Raw genomic sequence first — 25284 nt, forward strand, 5'->3', positions numbered from 1 at the left:
GTTTGGTTCCAAGAGCCCCTGTGGATAACAAAATCCTTGGATGCTCAAGTCCCATTAAATATAATGACATAGCAAAATGGTATACCTTATAAAAATTGGAAAATCAAGGATTGATATTTGAAATTTATACTTTTAAAAAACATTTTCAAACAGTGGATGCTTGAATCTATGTATAAAAAAATCCGTGTATAAGAAGGGCTGACTGTATTGGGCTTTCCCATGAATAGCATTTATTTTTCTTGCTAAATTGTTGGTATAGTTTTCCAGCGTTGTTGTTGTGTGCCTTCAAATCAATTCTGGCTTGTGGTGACCCTAATACAGTGGGCCCTCTCCTTATGCAGGGGATCCGTTCCAGATCCCCCCGTGTAAGGGAAAATCTGCCTGTGCTCAAGCTCCATAGGAAATAATGGGGTGCATGCATGTGGTGAAGCGGTGTGTGCGCGCTACGGGCACGTGCGCCATTGTTTCCTTCCCCAAGTGGCTTCCGTGTAAGCTGGAAGCTGCATAAAAGCATCTGTGCATGGCACGGACGCACTGTATTGGGGTTTCTTGGCAAGATTTGATCAGAGGAGGTTTGCAAGTGCCTTCCTCTGAGGCTGAGAGAGGATGACTTGTCCAAATCCACCCAATGCGTTTCTGTCACTAAGTAGGGATTGCAGTCCTGGTCTTCCAGAGTCCTAGTCTATCACTCAAACTTCCACTTCACATTGACTCCCATTGTCAAGCTACAAATGCCTTATTTGGATTAATGCCTTGATAGTAGAGGAATAAACTCCCTTTGTTCTTCAGAAATTGTTGTTCATCCAGTTCAGTACATGGACAACCAATATTGCAGTGTTTCTCTTAATGTTCAGTAGTATTTCAGTCATCCCCTTCCACTTGGAAGCAACTCAGAACCAGTAGCCTCCTTGGGAAGGCACGGGGAGTGCGGGCTGCACCGGGTGACACCCCAGAAGGGGGGAGGGTGACACCGCAGAAGAGGGAGGTGGCACCTGGTCAGCCCCCCCACCCCATGAAGGTACTCCTTAAGCCCGTGTGGGTGCTGCTCCGGGCCTTGGAGGCCCAGGTGGGCAGGAGGCGGCTGTTTCCCAGCTGTGCTTCTGCTTTTCCATCCCACGTGGCTGTTTCCATAGGCTTCGGGGGGGGGGGCCCTCTGGGCCTCAGGGGAGAGGTGTTTATTATGGGAGGCTGGCCGGCAGGCAGGCAGCCACTTTCCCACCACACATGGTGTTTCTCTTGGCTGCTTCCTTGTATCTTGGGGGGAGGTCTCCCGTCCTTGGGGGTAGAGGTCTCTGGCCCAGGTGGGTGGTGAGCAGCTGTTTCCCCGGCTGTATGGCCACTTTTCCACCCTGCACAGCACTTCCCCAGCTGCATGGCCACTTCTCCTGGCCTTGTGGCCATTTCCACAGGCCTCAGGGGGGGGTCTCCTGTCCTTGGGGAAAGGGTCTCCACCCAGGCAGGCCGTTTTCATGTGACCCCCTCTCCCGGAAGTCCAACCTGGAAGCCCAGTCCCCCAGAAGCCCCGCCTCCCCACATGAAGTGACATTCTGGGTGGGTATGGCACTGTTTAGAACTGTGCTTTACAACCAAATTTTGATAGCAAACCACACAGCTTGGTCTTGGGTGCTTTGTGGAATCATGAAAGGGAGGTTGTGATGCATGTGGACCATGAGACGTACTTTTCCCACTCTTCGCCGAAGCCAATAAAATGAATTTGATTTAATTCCTTGCAATGGAAAGGGTATTAACATCTTGCTCCTAGTGCTGCATAGCTGAATGTCTGCCAGCAACCATGGAAATGTATTTTAACTAATTTTATCAAGTTATGAGAAAATAATGGTGATGAATTAAATATATTCTGATTTTTTTATTTTGCATATTTTCTTTTCTCCTCCCTAGGATGAATAAAAGATACTTACAGAAAGCAACAAAAGGAAAACTGCTAATAATAATATTTGTTGTAACACTGTGGGGAAAAATAGCATCTGGGGCAAACCACCACAAAGGTAAGAAACTGCACTGCATTATGCCATGTTATAATTCTGATGTGGCATCTGTCTGCAAAATCTTTAAGACAAAGTGATCTAACAACAACAATAATAAAAAAAACTAAAGAATTTTTATTTGTTCATAAGCTTCTTGCAAATTGGTTGGTATGGCAACCAGTTGAGAAAAGTTTTCTGTAAGTGATACTACTTCAATTTTCCACAAATTATCCCTGAAAAGATGTTATACCCACACTGTTTAATGATTTTTTATCACCATATTTTCTGTTTTGTTATCTGAGGATGATAAACTTGAGAAATTGACTAAGCATATAATAAAGTGGCTTCTTTCATAAAAAGCAATTTGTCAAAGGGTACATGGAAATGCTATAAATCAGTTCATGAAATAAGCCCCATAAAAACAATCTTCAGTACCATGTGGTTCTACTGTAGCATTTCAATTATCTGTACAAACTAGGAATGGGTAACAATTCTGTTGTTTCATCTTTTGATAAGAACTTTACAAGATTCTAGAATATCTTTATAAATTCAGGGGAAAGACCTCAGTATTTAAAATAATTGAAACCTGGGGTTAGGGCGGGGAAGTAATACTGACAGATTGTTCTTGAAGGCAGAGGGCTTAGCCTTTGAAAATCTGGCTTTGAATTTCTGTGTACCATATAGGTCTGACATGACCTGTGAATAAATCAAGGGTAAATCTTAGGCAGATTGCTAGGTTGCAGGAGAGCCTGCCCTTTCTTCTCTCAACATAGGGTTGGAGGAGAAGCTTGAAGGGGGAAAGAGCCCACCCTTTCTCCTTCTTTTAGCACAGGGTCAGAGCCCTCCCTTCTTTCTTCTCTCTAGCCCAGTTGTCCCCACATTGACCTGTGTATACATCAACCTAAGGTTTTGGGATCAAATTTTGAGCATAAATTTCTCGACTTATAGTGGAGTATCTCTGTGTTTCTGGTGCTGAACAAGGGCTGTACTTTTCTCCCCCCCCCCTTTGATATAGGCTCCTACAGGCTCCATAGCAGGTGGGTATATCATGAACTGCTCCATACAGGAATAGCTGTACCAACCAAATTTACCCAGCACAGATGGTTAAGAATCTTTGACGTTTTAATTCATTCTTCCTAAATAAGAAGTTGCTAAAATCCACATATTTACCTGTACATTTGATATCAGGAATGAGAGATGTAGTGTGCTTCTATACTGTAGAAAAAAGGCAGTTTGACATCACTTTGAGTTTTGTATCTCCATCCTGTGGAATCCTGGGAATTATAGTTTTGCAAGGTCTTTAGCTGTCTCTGTCAAAGAGTGCTGATGTTTCACAGTACACGGTCAAGGTTGTGAAGACCAAGTCCCAGGATACTGTAGGATGGAACCATGGCAGTTAAAGTGGTGTCAAATTGCATCCCATTAAAAATGGGAGAAAGTGAAATGAACAGATTTCACTCATTCCAAATGCAGTTAGTATGTTGAGAGAAATAATATGTATTCTGATTTTTTTTCTTGTTAAGATCTAAGAGACTTTTCTTCTCTGGTATCTCTAGTGTCTTATCTTGTATCTTTCCCCTTTGTTGTAGTTCACTCCTCAACTGGTTACTGTAGATTTATACTTAATATTTGACAATGCCTATTCTAGAGGGAGTAATTCTCTTCCTTTTCTTACTTTATGGCCAGGGAGCCCACTCCAGGGACCAGTATCCCTTGATATATGGATTGATAGGAGCGAACTGTGTAATTTTCAAAAGCACCTAGAGTGCTAGTTATGTTTTTTTTCTTTACACCGTATTTTAAAAATTGTATTTCTCACTTTCTGATGTCAGTATATTTTCAGATTTGAGGTGTGAAAATGCTATCAGATGAACCACAGAAATTTAATTAACATTACTACTAATAAAAGGGGAAGGAGCATTTGGCACCAAGAAACGCCAAACTAGATGAGACATGGAAAATCCATTATTGGATTTTTCTTTTCCCTTTTCTGCCTTAAAAATAATTGTGAGCAGGGGGAAGGCTGAGAAAAGGCAATTTCAATTAAACTTTTATTGTTAGGGAATGTGGTCTTGTATTCTACACATACTCCAACAATGTTTTTCTGATTTAGCCACCAGCTCTTGGGACAGCAACATGAACCACTGCAGAACACACACACACACACACACACACACACACACACACACAAAATCAACACTGTATCCTCAATTCAAATTGGGTCTTCCTATGGCCACTTTGAAGAAGGAAAGCACATTCTGGGAAATCTCATCATGGATCTCTTTTATTTTATCTGGCTGGGCTTGGAATTATTATTGTTCCATTAGAATCCCTGGGTCTCACAGTCTGTTGTATAATGTTACTGTCAGGTTAAAGATAACCTTCTACCAATAAACCTCTGTGGAACTCTTCCAATCAGTTTAAAGGTATTTTGTATTGTAGATATTATAACCAAATTCCCTTCTCTCCGATAATTATAATGAACTTGAACTTGTATTTCAGCTCCTTTTAAAGACTGAAGTTTAAAAAAAACAAGAACAGGCACAAATACTATGAGAGACCCAGCAGAAACATGTGTCACTTTTAGGGTTGCCAGCTTTTTACTAGCACACTGTACAAACATTTGCTAGGCCAAGCTTTTTTTCCCCAGCTTTATATTGTTTGTTAGGAAAACCTTTTGTTGCTGAATTTCTGCATATCAGGCTGCTCTTAAACATTTTTGCAGAGCTGATACAAAGTTGACAACCAAAGAGTCTCTGGAGAAGAATAGATGGCTCTTTCAGTGTGGCTGTGATGACAGATTAGGCCTTCCCCCATTCTGCTAGCTTCTTCCATATTAAAATGCTACCTGGTTCGTACTCTTGTGGATTAGAGATAAAACCACACAGATGAGGAGGAAAAGATTCACTAAATATGGCATGAGCACTTGATGGGTACACTCTCATATACTGTACTGGACAAGTTGCACACATGTCACAATATCCTTGTATTCTTTCTTTCAGTTAGTCTCAAAGCTGATACAAGAGCTCATTATATGTTCAGTATGTATTGGATCTTTACACTAGTGTGACTGATGCAGCACTGGGTACCATGGCTAAAATTCAGCAATAGCTAAGGAAAATCTATGACTCCTATAGGTGTCAGGGTCTCTATAAACAACTTGTAAGAAAAACAAGAACATATATAATTTCTTTCTATAATCCTACATTATTTTTAATATAGCCAAGAGCTCTGGGTCACAGCTCTAAGTATTCCCATGGCAGTAGTCAACAACAGATTCTTAGTTGTCAGTTACGTGGGGGCATATATAACATCAATTTTTCCATGTAGTGAAGGAAATAACCAAGCAATTATTACCCTCAAGCAAACCTCATGTTGAGATAAACACTAGTTTTAGAATATGAAAATATAAATTGCCCCATATGCAGTTTTTCTAAACAAACAGTCTAGGATTGTAAAATGTATATAATAACTGCCGAATTTACAACTATGCTGAGCTTCTACAACTGCTTAAAAGTAGACAGAAATTACATTTCAGCTAACAGCTTTGGCCACATAATTAGAAAATATTACCAAGATGTACTGTTGAACAAAATTGGAACTGGAGTTACAGTTGTTTTTCTGATTTTCTCATCCTGTTGACTTGATAGCAACTAATGTGTTAGTATATTGCTACATGACATCATTACAGGATATAGCTGTCGTAGAAAATGCTTTTCTGTAGAAGATAAATTTAAGAAATGCTAATTTTTACTAGTTGTGCTTTTTCATTTTAAGTTTTTTAAAAAAAAACAGCATGAATGAATAGCATACCTTGATTTACCCTGTCATTTCAACATAAAGGTAAAGGTAGTCCCTTGACATTAATATCTAGTCGTAACTGATTATAGAGGGTGGTGCTCATCACCGTTTCTAAACTGAAGAGCTGGTGTTGTCCAAGGACTGCTCTGGTGGTCACATGGCCAGCATGATTGCACCGAATGCTGTTACCTTCCCACTGAGAAGTGGTACCTATCTATCTACTTGCATTTGAATGCCTTCGAACTGCTAGGTTGGCAGAAGCTGGGACTAGTGATAGGAGCTCACCTCATCATGCAGCACCTGGGCCTCAAACTACCAACCTTCCAATCATCAGAACTGGCAGATAAACTCCACAGTATTCTTAGCACTCTTGTCTAGCATCACATCTCAAATTAGTGTTTGTATATACAGTTGTCCCTTCATTTGTGCGGACTTTGAATCCGCGTCCGCTTACTTGCAAGGGGCAAATAGAGGGACTTAAAATGGAGCGTGCCACTATTCAAGCCAATAAAGCATGAATATCTGCAGGTTTCTGTTTTTGCAGAGGGGGAATCTGGAACAGATCCCTGTAAAAACAGAGGGGTAACTGTACATACTTAATGAGATATCTTGGAGATGGAGCATAAGTCTAAATGCAAAATACATTTAAACTTCCTATATACCTTATACTAACAATCTAAAAGTAATTTTATACATTATTTTAAATAATTTTGTGCATGTAACAAAGTTTGTATACCTTGAACCATCAGAAAGCAAAGCACTATGTCAGCCACCCATGAATTATTTTATTTTATTTTGGACTAGTTTAGATTTCAGAATTCCGACTAAGGGACACTTAAAGTACAGCATTGAAATCAATGGAATTGGAATTTAAGTTACTTGTGACTAACACGTCTCATTTCAGTAATCCTGCTTTAAGAAAGAGTATCATTTAGCCATAGGTTTTTAAAGCCTCTTTCCATTACTTTTCATACACTGTCACTTATTAGAGACTCAACCTGTATATGCATGTGTTTGAAGCTGATTTATAGCTCGTGGCTTTTTGATTCAGTTTTTAAACTGCTTTGTATATGTTTTGATTCAGTTATCTGCCAGTGATGTATCAATTTTAAAAATGCCTAATTGCTTGATAACAGACTATATCCATTTTAAAGTTACATACCATTTTACAGCACACACATCATTTTTTCTGAGTTGCTTTGTAGTCTGTGAATGAGATCAGGTGCTTGAATTATTGGTTTTACACATTAATTCTTGTTTTGTCCTTGTGGCACATGTATTCATCTAGATTTTGATACACTGATAAAAGTGATTACAGTACATTCATTGGTGTGGAGTTACCTTCTTTTGGGCTTAGCAGTTTACCCCTTCTCCTGAATGCGGGCTCAGCATGTCTTACAACTGAGGGTACTTCAGTAATTAAATCCAGGTTTTATAGTACTGCAATGAAGAACCTATCTGAGGACACATTGAGCAGGAAAAAAAATCATTGTAACTCTGTGTGAACTAGTATTGATCTAATCAGTACTTGACAGTTTTGAATTCATCACATCCATATTGGAGAAAAATGATTCATTTTATACTGCACACTTGAATGCTGCTGTTTCATTTCACCCCAACTGTCTAAATCCAGACCCAAAGGTTTGAAACAGCTGTCATCTCAAATGCATATAGTGTTCTACTATATGGCCCTCACCACAGTGTTTCTATGGTTCCCTGCTGATTTTGTCTTATATATTCTCTCATATTCTGTTATCTTTGCTGCTCATATACTTGACAGATGTTCTGGGGCAAGTAATGTAATTAAGTATCCAAAGGTTTACCTCTTCCAGATGCCTTATTTTCCTCAATAGTCATTCGTTAGAAATGCAGAACTAACTTTCTACTTTGTAAAGTCTAAAACTTGGATCTGCTCTTTTTTCTTTTTTTCTTCAACTGCTCACTATTTTCAAACTGCCTTAGGGGAGGAAGGCTTTTTCTTCTAGTTGATGAAAGGTTTTTTTTGGGGGAAATGGTGAGTTTTTTTTTAAAGAGATTTTCTTTCCTGTTAGGCAGTGTAGTTGCCTTTTCAGTCTTAACAAGAATATTTAGATTGGTCAGAGGGTATTTGGAGTGTAAAGAACAATACAGTGTAACAGTAAGGTCTGCTTCTTTTCAATAGGTAGCTCAAAAGAGATGTGTATGTAAGCAATTTATGTGCAGAAACTGGGCTACTCTGCTGGAAAAGGAGGCAGGGTGGAGGTGGGGGCAATGGACAAAGTTTTCCCTTCTTGGCTTCTGTGACAGGTCCAGTTGGGGTGGTGCAATCATTTACCAATGATTTCTTTCCATAGAGGAGAAAAAAAAAAACCTTTAAAATTTTTCTCAGTTACTTTGCCAACTGAATGAAAATGATATTGAAGTTTTTGCCCCTTGTTCTTCTCCTCAGTCACTACTAAGTAAGGGGCATCTAAGCCACACTCACAGCATGCCCACTGACCACCCAAAATTGGCATTAAAGCAGAATTGAACTTTCACACTGGAAATCCTAGTGGGAAAGGAATTCATTAATGGATTTTTTGTGTCAGTCAAAAGAAATGCTTTCAAAGTGGTCTCCCACAGAAGAACAGGAGAGGGACAGCATCATGTGATAAGCCCCAACTGAAAGTGCTATTATCCTGCTTTAGTTGTGATTTATCTGCCTTGTGTGATAAAGCCCTAGGATAGCAAATCATGAGTTGTATATAGCCTTTTGGATTGCTGAATAACTCTGCAAACAACCTATTATCAGAGAGGCATGTAATGTTGCTAATGGCAACAGGAGAATACGCATCATCTTGAAGTCTATAATGTCAGTTAAAGAAAATTTACCCTCCCAAGCCAAACTTAAATGTATTGAATTTTGATCAGCTATGATTTATGTTTCTTATTGTCATGTAAAGTTTCTTGAAAAATATACACTTTAGATAGCATAACTGATGTTGAATGAGGATGATTTAAGAATGTTGACTGTCAACATTATTTTCCCTTCGTTGTATTGTCTTAACAGAGTTATCTAAGAAACTACAACCTTTTAAAAATTGTCTCACATTTGAAGGTTACAGGAACCTATTTTTAAATAACAAGGCTGTGATCCAGACAAATAGAAAAAGTTCAAGTTCAAGATGATGTTATTACTGTGGTAGAATTACAGGGATTCTTATAAACATATAAGATGTACGTATTTTGCAGACTGCATTGGGGAGCTATGGATCTTTCACAGAGAACATATTAATTGATTTGTTTCCCTGAGACTAGGGAGTGTGGGGAATGAAGGAGGGTAAAGCAGAAGGCTTGCATTTCCACACCTGTTTCCTCTTGTGACCATTTGATGTAGAACACACAGCATAAAACTGGAATGGGCAGTTGCATGGGGGTCAGAGGTCAGTTCCTTCCAGCTCCTCTCAAAATAGCAGCAGGAAGCAACTTCTTCATTTCCAGTTGTCGTTTTGAGAGGGACTACAGAGGTATTTTTGAGAGGGAATGTAGAGGTTTTTTGAGGTAATGCAGTGTTCATTTTTTCGTTTGTGTGCTGACCAGCCTTGTTGTCTTACGTAAAATGCAATAGGGCATTGCCAACAAATGATTGCTTATTTCACATTGGAAGATGAACACAGTACAGTCGTCCCTCCAAGTCCATGGACTTGAAATCGATGGACTTGAAAATCCACGGAGGGGCGATGGCCATTAACAATGGGGCACGTGCCTGCGGCGCACACCCCTCATGCATGTGAGATTTAGAACTCGCGTGGGAGGGGGTCCCGAATGAATCCCCCACGAGTTCCAAGGGGCAGCTGTATTTACAAGTATTTACACTGAAAGACACTGTATTTACAAGTCAAAAATTACCAATCAGGTAATTACAACTTTTTGTGTAATCACTGATGAAAACAAGTCTATAGACTTACAATTATAGTCTATAGACTAACAACTATATAGATTGTAGGTAGACAAAGGTACATTAGGGGACAGGACAGATGTGACAGACATTATTTCTGTCATACCCTATTTCTGTCATACCATTGCAGTAGGGCTGTAATTGCATTTTTCAATCAAGTTTTCTGTCTTCACTGGAGTATTAGCCACCTTTAAAACAAAGCTCTTGAATTAGGATGGGGTTGTATACAGACAAAATCCACAACAGTAGGGCTGTATTCAGTATCTTTTGCAAACTGAATTTCCCTCGTCCTTTTAAAAAAATGAGCTTTCCCCCCTGTTCATGCCAGTTTACCTCTTAGACTTTGTTTTCGTATGTTATTGACCCATCAGGCCTGTGGCTTAGAGACTCAGTATTTATGTAGGATCAGTAATGTGAAGGGAAGGTTACACCAACGAAGATTACTTTAAAAGAGAATTTCAGTAGACTGGCAATGTGTGTTGTTACTACTCCCTTTCCCACCGCCTCACCCCAAAGGCCTGACTAGAGTTACTCCCATGACTGTATTCATTAAACCGCTTTGCCTAGGGCCCACTGATTCAAGCTGAACTTTAAAATTAAGACTTTTATTTCAGAGAGGAAGCTGAAGTGTAGGATATCCTATGAAACTTCTTCAGAATAGTTGAAAAGGTTAGCCTAATGGAGAGTTTGAAATGAGGAAAAAGCAGCAGAAAATTTAAGGAGACATAATTAAAAGTGAAACCCAAAGCTTTGCTTATATATCCTGGCTCTTAGAAGGAATTGTACTGTATACACATAGGTTTTTTAAAGCTTACTTGACTGATTACTGAAAAAGAAAATGTGTTTAAAAGCTGTGTTTACTTCATACTTTGGTGCTAGAAATGGTTTGGCAGCTCTTGCAACTGAAGTCCTTTTTAGTGAAATTTTAAGTGCCAAAAGACTGCAGTGTCAATCTTCCCAGTTGCACTTTGAAAATTATGGAAGTAAAAGACACCAGGAAACCAATGGCACATCTGTACAAATGAGTCAAATAAATAAACTCAGGGGTGAAACAGACAGCTTGAAGCATCCACAATTGCCCCCCGACCGGCTGGGGACCATGGTGACCAGATGGCCTGCTCTGAAAGTGGGTCACCACCGTGGTCCCAAATGAGCCATCAACAAAGAGCAGTTTTTCTGAGCTCTTTTGCCAGCAGCTTTGGGCTGCCTTAAGCACCCCTAGAGTGACTTCTAGCCGATCTGGGGACATGTGTCATGTGCACACCATACCCCTGAAGTGGCTGCAAGCCACTCCTTTGGCCCTTCTGTTTCAGGCCTCAGACTGCAATCATTAATATGTGTCAGTACATGATAGGTAATGGAAACAGACTTTAAAAACCCATTGCTAAATGATACTCTTACTTAAAGCAGATGTATTGAAATGTGACTTGTTAATCACAAATAGCTTAAATTCCATTGATTTCATTGTTCTATCCAAGTCCAGTTCAGTAGATGACACTGATATAAATCATAACAATAATTTATTTACAACATTATCCATCATTTTTCACCACACATTTGGCCTTTAAACGGGTTTAAAATATACAAAGTACAAAATTATATAGTATGCGTAATAAAATGAAACAGCAACCAGCAACTGTTACAGTCAAACATTCATGGAAACCTAGATGTTAGTAACAAGTAGAGTAGATCAGTTAAACCAATTGCTGTATGATTAATCAACCCATGTAAACCCCATTGATCTAATAAGTCAACTCTGCTTGGGACTAGCAATTAGATTTTGCCCATGGAATCAAACATTAAGTGCATTCAAAAAAAGTTCAGAAATACTTACATAGGATTTTTGAATATTGTGGGGAACCAAAATGGGCCTCCCAGATACCACTACTTAGTAGTCCCTGCTTATGACACCTCAGATGGAGATGGACCACAGAACATAGCATCTCCTTAAGATCTTACTAGTAGCAGATTTGGGAGACAGCCACTGTTTACAATAGTCCTAGATATGATTGGAAATACTTGTATTATTATTATTATTATTATTAGCTTTATTTATAAAGCGCCGTAGATGTACATGGCGCTGTACAAAACCAAGAAAATCAAGAATATATAAAAAGCCTGCCTATGGCGCACAATCTAGAAGTGAAAACAACAAATTAAAAACATCATAAGAAAACAAGTTAAAACAGCAAATATCCAACATTGAGTCAAGCATCAAAACAACCAGGTCACAATCACAGACTCCCTGGGAACGTAGAATAGAGGCTAAATTTAAGTCTATGCTTCCTTTTCCATTTTGTAATAAGACCCTGACCATGCAAACATCATGACTTCAGCAGCAAGGTAACCTTTCTCTTCTTTTCCTACACTCTTTTTCTTTTGGCATCATCTTTCATCTTGTCTTCATTTTGGAGCCCATTTACTTGATCCTAATAATAACCTGACCATAAATTTTTGGACTTTTTCCTTGTGGAGCAAAACAGCTTACTTATCTTTCACAAAGCCTAACAGTTATTTTGTTACTCAGTCCTACAGTGGCAACCTGCCAACTGCCCATAAAGCTGTTTCTGTTGCTACCGAGGAAGCAGTTATGAACCTTAATGGTTCACAGTTTATCCTGTCAGCTTATATACTGGACAGGAGAATCAAAAAAGGGCAGCTTGTTAATGAACATACTATTGGCTGTCATTGGCTTATAAATACAGGCCAATAGTCTGGGAGCTTATGGGTTATAAAAAGGTAAATGCTCTGAGGCTTCTGGTTAGACTGGATAAAAAGGGCAGTCCCAAATCTGTGGAGAGAAGATGGTGGAGTATAGGCAAGAGACTGAAGAACAGTGGATCATTTCACTGAAGGTGGAAGCAATGACAGCTAGAATGGAGAGAATGACTCCAGAAATGGTTCTGTAGGAAAGCTTTGCCCAGAGTAGGAAAGCCTGTTTTCCTAGAATGATAGATGATTTGAGATGAGTCAATTAAATCACTTCTTCTTTGCTGTATCTTCACCATCAAGTCCCTGATTAAAAGGAAGCCATCAGGATGAGCTGAAGCTGGCCTACTAGTTAAAAATCATTTAGAGCAGGGGTTCCCAACTTTTTTGAATTGGAAGCCTTAAGAGGCCTACCCCATGTCTTACAAGTTAATGGTGTTTAGGTGTATATATAAGAATATATTCTTCTTTCATTTCATTCAATTTTTATTACTTTCATTTTTCTGGAGAGAATGACTCCAGAAACGGTTCTGTACATGTCTTACAAGTTAAGTTTTCTGGAGAGAATGACTCCAGAAACGGTTATTATTACTTTCATTTTTCTGGAGTGGCTGTGGAGCACCTGAGAAGTACACATGGAGCTCTAACGGTTCCTCGGAGCACTGTTTGGGAACCACTGATAAAGGAACAAGGAGTCCACCATTAGAAACAGACTACAGGGCAGTTCCAAGTGAAAAATTCTTGATTTGACTCATTCTGGGAGACCTAATATTTAGTTTTGTTATATATTGATGATTTTGGTGACACAAAAATAGGACTGGCAACACTGAGCCCACTCTATTTGGTAGTGCCACCTATTAAATAAGTAAATAAAAAACCCAGTCCTATCTTCCACAAGATTATTTCCTTCACTTTACAGAGGTCCCTCCACATTCACTGGGGTTAGGGGTGAAGGACCCCTGTAAATGTGGCAAATCTACAAATGATTACCTAAGAGAACACCTCTTTAGAAATCTCCAGGTCTTCCAGTACATTCTATGGTCAACATATGCCAGAAGTTGATAATAGAATCATGCTGGAGGATCTACAAATGCTTCAAGGAAAGCTTCTAGGTTTTCTAGCCGAACTCTATGGTCAGCTCCCAGCAAAATTGCACTAGAGGACTTAGGGGCTATACAGACCACCCCTTTTTTGACCGGATTGGGGCTGTGGCAACCTCACACTGTGGTCCCGATCCAGCCTCTGGAGGGTGTAAAATGGATCTGCAAAAAGCAGCTCCTTTTTCGCCCTCCAAAGGTCTCCATAGCTGCTGCGGCACTGCTGTAAGGCATCCCCTCAGCACTGTGTCATCTGGACGCGGTGCTGGAGGTGCATCATAATGTTGTATACTATCTGGAGCGGCCCACGCCATCATGGTGCCCTGGGGGTTGGGTTAGGGCCTGTGTCATCAAGATTCTGTGCCCTGACTTGGCCTCCAGGCCAGCCTTTCAGGCCGGTCTGGATAGTCCCATAGAGATTCCTAGAGAGAACACATTAATCAAAACCACACACACACACACACACACACACACACACACAAAATCAACTCCACAAAAGTAAAATCCTCCAATGTGGAGGGCCATCTGTATATTGGCCTTCAAACAAACTGACAGCCAATGAAGCTTGAACATCATTGGAACAATATTTTCCAAATAGCCCCAATAATCTGGAGTCATTCTGCAATCTGGAAGCTTTCTGAAACATTTTCTAATGTATCTTTAAAGACAGTGGAAGTGAGAGCATAGTGATACCATTCAACTTTATTTTAATCAAAGCATTTGTGATGGTGACTAGATTTGACTTTTTTGGGAAAAGTCACAGCTGACATTCCAACCAAACCTGCGTGAAAGTGTTCCTGGAACAATGCCAATCTGAGATTGGCACCAGCTCCAGTATACTCTGATTTGTGAATCTGGTCTTGCAGAGTGTTAATGAATTTTGGTAATCTTGTAAAGCCATATATGTTGGGGGGAGGTCATGTTTTTAAAATATGAAGACTATATTATCTTAGTTTTGATAGCAGCTGTTGTTTAAAAGTGTTTCCATAGGAAAAGCCACATTTTACATGAAAAAAATACTGCAGACACACAGGCATTACCATTCCTCCATATGAGGACTGGTTATCATTTCAAATTTTCTGGAAACTTGTCTCACACATTTGCTTGAAATGTACACTATTGTAGTGCCAAGATGATGATGATGATGATGATGGCAAGAGAGAAGGCAATAATGGCTTTTGTATTATGCTACATAATGATGCAATTTTGTTACGTTTGTATTTCCTGATAATATGCTATTCACACTTAGGCAATAAATAATGAAAAAGAATATTAATGAAAGATCCAGACCATTCAACCTATAAAGTAGTACAGTTTATCATATAAAGGTACAGCCTGTCCACTGGTGCACTAAAGAAAAGAAAAACCGTGTATGTCCCTTTATTTTCAAAATTCTTTAAAACATGAAAGCTGGTTGGAGACATCCTGCTGCTTCTTGCTGAGTTCAGACTTCTGGCATATGGCCGATCAAAAAAGAATGAAAATAATAAAAAGTGTTTGTGGCAAGCACTATTTTTATGCCTGAGAGTGAAATTTTCATCTGTCATTCCTCCTTCCCACGAAACTGCATTATTAATAATTGTGAACTTGGGCTTGCCACAGAAGTTGCTGATTTACATAATGTCTGCACAATTTACTGTATTATTCACTTAAGATATTTAGTTGTATCCTGGGGGAAATTATCTATCCATCCTTATTAAATTGCTTCCATTTTGGCCTTTTTTTCTCTGAGTGTGGTGCAAGGGACTGGATACAGCCAGAAGTAAATAATAAAAAGACAAATTCAGGTATAATTCTGATTACTTGTGTGGAATTAGGGGGTTTTCTAAAAGTTATGTAGTGTTTTTATGGACCTATCAGAGCATGAAAAAAATATTTTTTAAAAAATTGTGACTCCACGAAATATGGGGAAAAACTAACACCCTATAACTCTGATACATTGTAGGGGTAACAACTCTGATTCCGTATGTCCTGTTGTTAACTGCCCTTGAGTCAATCTTGACCCATGGCAACCCAGTGGATGAGACATCTCCAAGACTCCTTGTCCTCCACCACTTTGCTTAGTTCCTGTACACTCATACCTGTGACCTCCTTAATAGAGTCCATCCATCTAACAAGCAGCCTCCACCTTTCCTAGCATTGTTATTTCCAGCAAGTTCTCCCTTCTCATGATGTGTCTGAAGTACGACAGCCTAAGTTTTGACATTTTGGCTTCCAGAGAGATTTTAGGCTTGATCTGCTCTAGGACCCATTTGTTTGTCTTTTTGGTCATCCATGGGATCTTCAGTACTCTTCTCCAGCACCACGTCTGAAAAGAATTGATTTTCTTCCTATCTTCTTTCTTAATTTCCAGCTCTCACATCCATACATGGTAATAGGGAATGCAATGATTTATATGATTCTAACTTCTACGCTCAGTTGTATATCTTTGCATTTTAGGATCTTTTCTAGTTCTTTCATAGCTGCATTCCCCATTCTTAATCTTCTGATTTCCTGGCTGCAGTCACCATTTCTATCAGTGTTTCATTCCAGGTAGTAGAACTCTTTTCCTATTTTTATTTCTTCATTGTCTAGGTTGAATTTGTGCAGATTCTGCATGGTCATTATTTTTGTTTTCTTTATGTTCAACAGTAACCCTGCTTTTACACTTTCTTCCTTGATCTTCCTTTGTAGTTGTTCCAGGTCTAGGAGGTTTTCTGCTAGTTTTATAGTATCATCTGTGTATCTTATGCCCGATACAGACAGGCAGAAAGGAGCACTGAGACGCCGCCCCTTTCTGCCCCACACAGAGGCTGCAGCAACCAAACACTGAGGACTCTGGGAGTCCTAAAAAGAACCTGTTCCAAGTGGGTTCTTTTTAGGGCGTGCGGGGGACGCCATTAGTGCCCTCACACGCTGATAACATCCACACAGCACGACACCATTTGGAAGCTGTGCTGAACGTATGTCATCATGGCGACCCCCATGTAGATGGGGGCCTACCCTTATGGCACAGTAGGGCTCGGGAGTATGCAGTTGCTCTGCTCTCCCAAGCCCTAATTTCAGCCCCAGGCTGCTGCAAAGTGGTGGTCTGTACCAGGCCTTAGATTGTTGATATTCCTTCCTCCTATTTTCACTTCTCCTTCTATGTCCAATCCTGCTTTTCTTACAATATGTTCTGCACATAAGTTGAACAAGTACAGTGATAAGATGCAGTATTGTCTGACCCCTTTTACCTATTTGGAACCATTCTGTTTCTCCATGTTTGGATCTGACAGTAGCCTCTTGTCCTGAGTACAGATTCCTCATCAGGACTATCAGATGTGTTGGCACTCCCATGTCTTTAAGGAAGTTCCATAGCCTTTCATGATCTATGCCGTCAAAGACTTTACTATAGTCTATAAAGCACGTGCTGATTTTCTTTTGGAATCCCCTGGTATGTTCCATTAGCTATCATATATTTGCAATGTGGTTCCTAGTGCCTCTTCCTTTCCTGAACTCCGCTTAGACCTCAGGGATTTCTCTTTCCATGTATGGAGAGTCTTCCAGCCTAAGCCTGCTAGGCTTTTACTTTGTCTCAATAAAAACTAATTGGTGTTCAGAAAGAGCAAAGCATCAAAGTAAAGGGAAGAAGAAATCAAACCAATATACAATTGAGTTTGCATACTAGACCACTTGACTGGTGGTCAATTCTTGAATAAAACAAACAGAAAAGTCCTAACTCCTGTCTGAGAATGCACTGTCAAGTAGAAAGAGTTTAATTCTCAGTGTAGGAGGAACCCCTTAGTGTTTGGTTCTAAGAAAGCGTCATATTGCTGTGTTGGTCCGTAGTACCGCTTAAGACTAATGCTTTAGGAAGCTTGAAACAAAAGGAAAGACTCCAACCGTGCCACAAACCCTGTCGCTGCTCCTGTGCAATGCCAGGTCGGTTAACAATAAGACCCACATCCTCCAGGATCTACTGGAGGACTCGAAGTGCGACCTGGCTTGCATTACCGAGACCTGGCTGGGGCCTGAAGGGGATGCTGTGTGGGCTCAGGCCCTGCCAGCTGGGTTCTCGGTGAAGGACCAGCGCAGGTTAGGTGGGCGGGGGGGGGGGTGTGGCCTTGGTACATAGGAACACCGTGTCCCTCACCAGGAACCACATCCGACAGACCTCCTATATCGAGTGTATTTACCTGACCCTAAAGGCTAGGGACAGTCTAGGGATTCTGTTAGTGTATCGGCCACCCCGTGCATTAGCGGACTCCCTTAACGAGCTGACACAGCTGGTCGCTGAGCTGATGTTGGAGACGCCCAGGCTTCTTGTCCTGGGCGACTTCAACATCTCCCTCACGGCCAGCCATGTTCCATCCGGTGCGGCTCGGGAATTCATGGAGACCATGGCGGCCATGGGCCTGTCCCAGCTGATACAGGGTCCCACGCATTGTGCGGGTAATACTCTCGATTTGGTCTTCTGTTCGGATGCGGAGAATCCGTGGGTGGAAATAGTTAATGTTTCCCCCCTGTCATGGACGGATCATTTCCTGGTAGAGGTGAAAATCAAGGCCTCTACCCAGATCCCCCCCGGGGGTGGTGGACCAGTTAGGATGGTCCACCCTCGAAGGCTGATGGAACCTGAGAGGTTCCGAGAAGCCTTAGAGGGGCTCACGGTTGGAAATGACGGCGACTCTGTTGATGCCCTCACCGGTATCTGGAATACCGGCCTTTCCAGGGCTATACACAGGATCGCTCCCAAGCGCCCTCTCAGGCCTGCTTCCAAACGTAAGCCCTGGTATACGGAAGATCTCCGGGCGAGGAAGCGGGTTCTGCGACGGCTAGAGTACCGTTGGCGGAACACCTTTGCTTAGACGAACAGGCTCTCCTAGACCAACTGTTAGAGGACTACGGAGAGGCAATACGAGCAACAAAGAATTCGTTCTATGGTGCTCGTATTGCGTCCGCTGAGTCGCGTCCGGCAGAGTTGTTCAGGGTGGTCAGGGAGCTAACTCAGCTCCCTCCCGCCCTGAACCAGATCCTTGAACCTTCTAAGGCCTGCTGTGACTTGTTTAACGACTTTTTTGCGGATAAAACCTCTCGTATAAGCGAAGGTCTGAACGCCGACACTTTAGCAGAACCTAGGGTAGAAGTGTCCAGAGCCTCCGTGGACTATGTTAAACTGGATCAGTTTGAGTTGGTGAGTACCGAGGATGTGGACAAGATCCTCGGAAGTGTTCGGAAAACGACCTGCTCTCTTGATCCCTGTCCCTCGTGGTTAGCGGCCCAGGGGGGGCCGGCGGTAACATCTTTGTTACGCCGGATAATTAATACATCTTTAAGGGATGGGCTATTTCCATCGGATCTTAAATTGGCCATAGTAAGACCGATCCTAAAAAAGCCCTCCCTTGACCCCCTGGTACATGATAATTATCGGCCTGTTTCGCTGCTACCATTTTTGGGAAAGGTGATCGAGAGGGCGGTTGCGATCCAGCTTCAGGCGGTCTTGGATGAAACGGATTATCTGGACCCATTTCAAACTGGCTTCCGGGCGGGTTACGGGGTTGAGACGGCCATGGTCGCCTTGGTCGATGATCTCCGTCTGGGCATCGACAGGGGAAGCGTGTCCCTGTTGGTGCTCTTGGACATCTCAGCGGCTTTCGATACCATAGACCATGGTATCCTTCTGGGGCGCCTCGCAGAGGTGGGAATCGGGGGCACTGTGCTCCAGTGGTTCCGTTCCTACCTCTCGGGGAGGTCCCAGATGGTGCAGCTGGGAGACGTGTGCTCTGATGAGAGGCCCCTTAAAACTGGGGTCCCTCAAGGGGCCATTCTGTCTCCCATGCTATTTAACATTTACATGAAACCACTGGGAGAGATCATCCGGAGACATGGGGCGCGGGGTTATCAGTACGCTGATGACACCCAAATTATTTTCTCTATGTCTCCGACTGATGCAGTGACTGGGGATGGCGTCTCTCCTCTCGTGGCCTGTCTGGAGTCAGTAATGGGCTGGATGAGGGAAAACCGACTCAAATTGAATCCAGAGAAAACGGAGGTACTAGTGATAGGTTCCCCTGGTCCAGGAATGGCGGTGGTTCCACCTGTCCTGAACGGGGTCACGCTCCCTGTGAAGGACTCCGTGCGCAGTCTGGGGGTGCTTCTTGACTCGTCGCTTCACCTGACTGCTCAGGTGAATGCGACGGTCAAGAGCACTTGTTATCAGCTTAGGCTGATTCGCCAGCTGCGCCCATACCTGGCCCAGAGGGACCTAGAAACTGTTGTACATGCTCTGGTAACTTCGAGACTGGATTTCTGCAACGTACTCTACATGGGGCAACCCTTATACCAAACTCGGAAGCTGCAAATAGTGCAAAATATGGCAGCCCGGCTGGTCACTGGTGCATCCAGGACCAGCCATATAACACCAGTTTTAAAAGATCTTCATTGGCTGCCCATTCGCTTCCGAGCTCAATATAAGGTGTTGGTAATTACCTATAAAGCCCTAAATGGCTTGGGCCCAGGATACCTAAAGGACCGCCTCTCCCCATACATTCCGCCTCGCACTCTCAGAACGTCTGGGCAGCAGCTACTGAAGGTGCCTAGGGCTAGGTTGGCCTCCACTACTCGGAGGTCGTTCTCCATAGCTGCCCCAGCCCTTTGGAATGCGCTGCCCACAGAGCTCCGCTCGTCCACCACCCTGGCCCAATTTAGGAAGGACCTCAAAACCTTCCTATTCCAACAGGCATTCCCCGAGTAAATATCCTGTGGGCCTCCCTCCTCTCTTTCGTGGCCAAGAGGTTGGGCTTTGGGGCTTTACTGTTGGGTTGTTTTAAATATGTTTTTATTGGAACTGTTTGTATTTTAATTATGTTGTGAGCCGCCCTGATCGGAGGAAGGGCGGCATATAAATAAAAATTTTATTTTTATTTATTATTAAAGACAGAAAGGCAACTGCTTTCTACAAAGTGGTTATTTACTCCCTTTCCTGACTATGGGGAACCTGTTGCACCACAGCATTAGGTGTTCTCTAATTATCTAGTTCCCTAATTATCTATACAGGAGTGGCAGTGGTTTTCTAACAAGCAGACCTGGTTAGCAGACTGCAATCAAAGAAGACCAGTCTTGCCTCCACAAAGGAAGAGCAAACTCTTCTGATTTGAATAGCAGTTCCTCTCTTACTCCTCTTTGTCCTTTTCTCTGCAATAGCAGCCAACATTACCACTCTACAAAAAAAGAAAGACAGAAAAGAGGGTCATTTCTCTTGGACCCAGTTCCTTCATAGATCATATGAACTGAAGGTGACTGCTCTGGCCTAAAGGCAGCTGGAAATACAAAATGGGGAAACAGTATATATCAAGTCCACTGAAGAAGCTCCATGCAGGTTCTGAGTCCAGTCTAGCAGAACGAACATTTTGGAATAGCACTAATTTGTATATGCTGAATAGCAAGTAGAGACAAGCAGAAAGTGAATGAAGTAATTTTCCTACAACCAAGCCAGCTTTTCTAGTTGTTGCTTGTTTATCTTTGTCGAGTCCTTTCATCCAAATATTTTTCAGGTGGATAAATGAGTTCCGAAGTGTATTTGCAAAACTGAATTAATCAGCCAGGATTAAAGTATAAAACCAAGATTTGTTGCAGGTGGTGATAAATCTTCCTCCTCCATTTTGTCCCATCTTAAAGTCTCCAGGCTTAAAATTAAAGAGCCAGACAATATTGAGTTGTATCTGTATGTAACCTCAACAGTGTGGACCAAAGATTGTAAGAAATTAGCCTTATTCAGACATTATCAACAGATTTAAATCACAGGTAGGACTTTAGAAGATAATTGTTTTTCCCATGGAGACTTTGCAATGAATAGGAACTTTCCCTATTGAACTGTGCAATTTTCCATGGGAGGAAAGTGAAGATGAAGAGAAGCAGGCTTTAGTGTTTACCTTTTCATGTTCTGATTGAAACAGGGTAAGTCATACTTGAATATGACTACTGTGGTTATCTGATTCTGGTAACGTCTAGTGTTCCCACAGCATAGTCACAGACTTTCACTTTCACCTTGAGCAACTTACACTCTCTTAGTTCAGAGAACAGCCATGCCAAACCTCCTCTGAACAAATCGGATGTAACTGCCACGGCAGAAAAAGAACCCTCTTTTTGCGGGTTCTTTTTCCTCCACAGGGAAGCCATGTGGTTTGGCAGCTGTGGCTTCCCTGCGGAGGAAAAAACGCTGCCGCCGACCTGGACCTTCAAGCAGGTATGTACTGGGCCTATCATATAGAATAAGTCTGAACTTCTCTGGGCAACCTAAATAGCTGTAATATTAGGCCCCATTCCCACTGGCTTATAACGTGGATCAAGAATTGAATTAGGGGTGCATCATTCCCATTTGAGCGCACATTTGATCCTCATTGCGCCGATTTTGTTCCCATTGGAATTCGAATCTGATCCCTATGTATTCAGTTTTTCCTTGGAAAACCCGAATCAGTGGTGGATAAACCGGCTTAAAAAGAGTGCACATTTTTAGAGGTTTTTCTTGCACCTCCTGAGTCTGATTTGGGGCAAATGAATGGGAACGACAGGGTGTCTGATTTGGGAACTTGGGGATGGGAGGAGCAGTGTTCAAGGGGTTGGCTTGGGGGTGTCACCTGCTTGTTCTCTTTCCTGCATTACCCGCACCATTTTGTCCCGTTCGCATAGCCTTTCCCCTGGTAGAGTGGGAAGCAGGGTAAGGCGATTGTGCTACATTGACCTCCAAACGCAGTAAACACATTACACCCCCTGCAACCTCCCCCCGCTCTACATTCATAGACCGACGTGTGAGGAGACCGATTGAACACAATTTTTAACTATTCTTTTTTTCTTTTTTTGTCTCTTCCTGAGCACCTGAGTGGAGATCGGCTTTGCATTACATGCCTGCTTGATCACCCCCCAGACAGCCCAGGGATTTGGGGCAAATAGAGGCTCCTCTTCTCTCTTTCCCAGAGGGAGTCTGGGGAGACACAGAAGAGCCTGGGACGCAAAGGAGTTTAGTGCGAGTAGAGGCTCCTTCTCTCTTCCAGAGGGAGTCTGGGGAGACACAGAAAAGGGAATACATTTGAGGGGAATAGAGGCTCCCTTCTCCCTTTCCTGGAATGGAAAAGCACCTAAGCGACTGATTGGCTGTGACGTCAAGCGCTTAGGCGCTTGATTGACAGCTGCTTTTTAAAAAAGGAGATTCCAGAAGGGCAATGGGAATGGGGAGCAAAATAACCCGCTTCAAATTATCACAGGGAAAATACCAATGGGAACGAAAACAGGGGTAAAAAACCCCGGGTCTGTTTGCACCCATTTTTAATGGGAACGATGGGTCAGATTCGATTATGACTTGGAAAAAAATCTGAGTCAGAATTGCAGTGATATGTCGTGTTATATGCCCAATAGGAATGGCCCCTTACTTTTCTAAAATGTGTAACCTGTCTTTCAGTTGTCATTGGCTTTCCTAGGTTGGTTTTCAAAAGAGAAGAGAAGCCCTCAGTATTTGATAACAAATATGTATTTGTCATTTCCCCCCTTAATATTTATTATATAAAACATAGTTTAAAATCTTATCTTAAATATATGCTTTATTTGGATTTCACAACCTAGTAGAACAATCACAAATAACTGAAAATTATGGAGACTAAAAAAAAAGAGAAAAGAATTGTAGGTCTATTCATGTCCTTGCTTTCTGTAGTGACACATTGAGACTGATGTGACATATCGAGACCACTGAAGTGTAGAGGAAAGATAAGCTACATTAGGTTTCTATGCCAATCTTTATAAACCAAGCAAACACTCATTGTAGATTTTGGCAGGGAGGGAGAAGCCCACCCTGCCATGATGTCTGGCCACAGAATAACATCATGCTGATTTGGGCTCTGAGTTGAAAGACATTTTAGTTACACTGTATTTTCTATTTATTTGTTGTGTCATCCATAAAATGTCAGGCTTCTTATGTTGTATGGGTATAAAATCTTAAGTAAACACATCAAGAAAGTGCACGATAGCTGAAAGAGATGGGAAGTTGCAACACATTAGTGCATATGGAATCTGGTATCACTGTAGTATCACCTTAAATTTGTTTTGGCTGTTGTTACCTGTCGCATTATGACCATGAATTCAGGCAGTGCTGTCAATGCATTGTCTTCAGTGGACTGAAAACCTTGAAAACTCATGCTAAAATAATCAGTCATTAAAATATCACTCAATTCCCTCCTTTCCTTTACGCTATCAAAAAAGTAATTTCCAATTTCTAACTTAATTTGTGGTGGTTGTCTGCACATTTGTGATTCTGATCATGATAACAGAATGTGGGAAATCACCAATTTCTGTCTGTGTGAGTCTGTGGGTATTTCCCCTTTCCCCTGATTTTACTTACATTTTGGAGGTTATAACTTTGGGGTGAAAAAAATGGGTAGTAAGGAGCGGCCAGCCCGATTACCCTGAGACTGCAGTGACCACATGCTACAGTCCTGAGGGTACCTGCTGCCACGGGCCCAAATGGACTACCGAAAGGAGCAGAAAATATCTGTTCCTTTTGGGCTGCCTTAGGCAGCCCTGGTTCAATTCCAAGGCAGCTTCCGGACACTCCAGGTGTATGCCATGCACCTGGAGCAGCTGGAAGCCACCCCATCTGCACATCTGTTTTGGGCCTTAGTTTTACAAATCATTGCAGGAGGCCCTATGTAGAAAACTCTCCTTCTAGATGTTTCCTTGATATCTGTAAAAAAATATTTGAAGTCCTTTTCACATAAATCCTGTTTATATCATGAAATTTGAAGAGACTCTCTGATATTGTGTTGAAACTGGTCACTTTTGATTTCATTTTTAAAGCTTTGGGGGCATTTTGGACAGCTTGTGGGGAGCCCTGGTGGCACAGTGGTTAAATGCCTGTACTGCAGGTGCAAGGTTGTGAGTTCAACCCCAGGCAGGGCTCTCAGCCTTGCATCCTCCTCTAGGTTGCTAAAATGAGTAGCCACTTGTTGCTGGCAATTAGCGTACACATTGTAAACTGCTTAGGGTGTTCCTAGTTCACTGATAAGCAGTATAGAAATGTACTTGCTTGTGTGGCCTCCAAAGAGTCTTAGGGGTATAAAATTAGCCTAGGGGCACTCTGCTTTAGCTTGACTGCATGGGCATCCATGTTTTGTACTGTACTGCATTCATAGTATCTTTGAATTCAGTGATACTTGCATGTAAACAAATATGTACTGTTAAATGTGGTTAAATTGACTAAAGACTCAATTGCCACCTTAGAAACTGAGAGGCAGAAGAGATTAGGGCACTAAGGGGGGTGGGTAAAGTGTGCCCTCACATAGATATTACTGAAATGCTACTCCCACCAATGCTTACCGCTACTTAGGTTGGCTAGTACTGAGGGGAGGGCAGCAACATCAGAAAAAACAGCAGTTTGCCCACAGTTTGTGTGCTGTAATCATGATCAGTCAGTTTGCAATTTTTTTTAAAAAAGTCACATCATAATATAGATGGAAAGCAGAAACTCTTTGCTTGTGATTGTGTTGCAATGAAATGCCAGGCAGCTCTCATATGGAAAGTTGTTGTCTTCTTCATTAAAATTGAATAAAAGTTATATTTCTCTTCTGCACCATTATTGGTGAGTCTCGTTTAATCAGTTCTTCACATCATCCATTGAAATGTCTTTTTAAAACCATTCATAAATTTAAATGACTGTGCCATTTAATTTGATTACATTGGTGTAAAAAAACACTTTAAAATGCCCTATTCTTTCTCACTAATGGGCAGAGATTGAAAAATTTGCTGCCTTGAAATTTTTTTGTTTTAGCAC

At 41.8% G+C, this 25284-nt stretch overlaps 1 protein-coding gene across 2 annotated transcripts in view; it reads left to right on the plus strand.

Moving 5' to 3' along the window:
• The window catches only part of TAFA2 (TAFA chemokine like family member 2), a 155763-nt gene that overhangs the window by 90960 nt on the left and 39519 nt on the right, over nt 1-25284 (plus strand). For both annotated transcript variants that reach the window (XR_006104282.1, XM_042470638.1), the window contains exon 2: nt 1900-2006. Coding sequence is in view for 1 of the 2 variants with exons in the window: in XM_042470638.1 (XP_042326572.1) it covers nt 1901-2006 (106 nt within the window). In the remaining variant the exon portion in view is untranslated. The remainder of the gene's footprint in view (nt 1-1899; nt 2007-25284) is intronic.

This window comes from Sceloporus undulatus, chromosome 5 (genome assembly GCF_019175285.1).
Source record: "Sceloporus undulatus isolate JIND9_A2432 ecotype Alabama chromosome 5, SceUnd_v1.1, whole genome shotgun sequence".
In the NCBI taxonomy this organism is placed as follows: Eukaryota; Metazoa; Chordata; class Lepidosauria; order Squamata; family Phrynosomatidae; genus Sceloporus; species Sceloporus undulatus.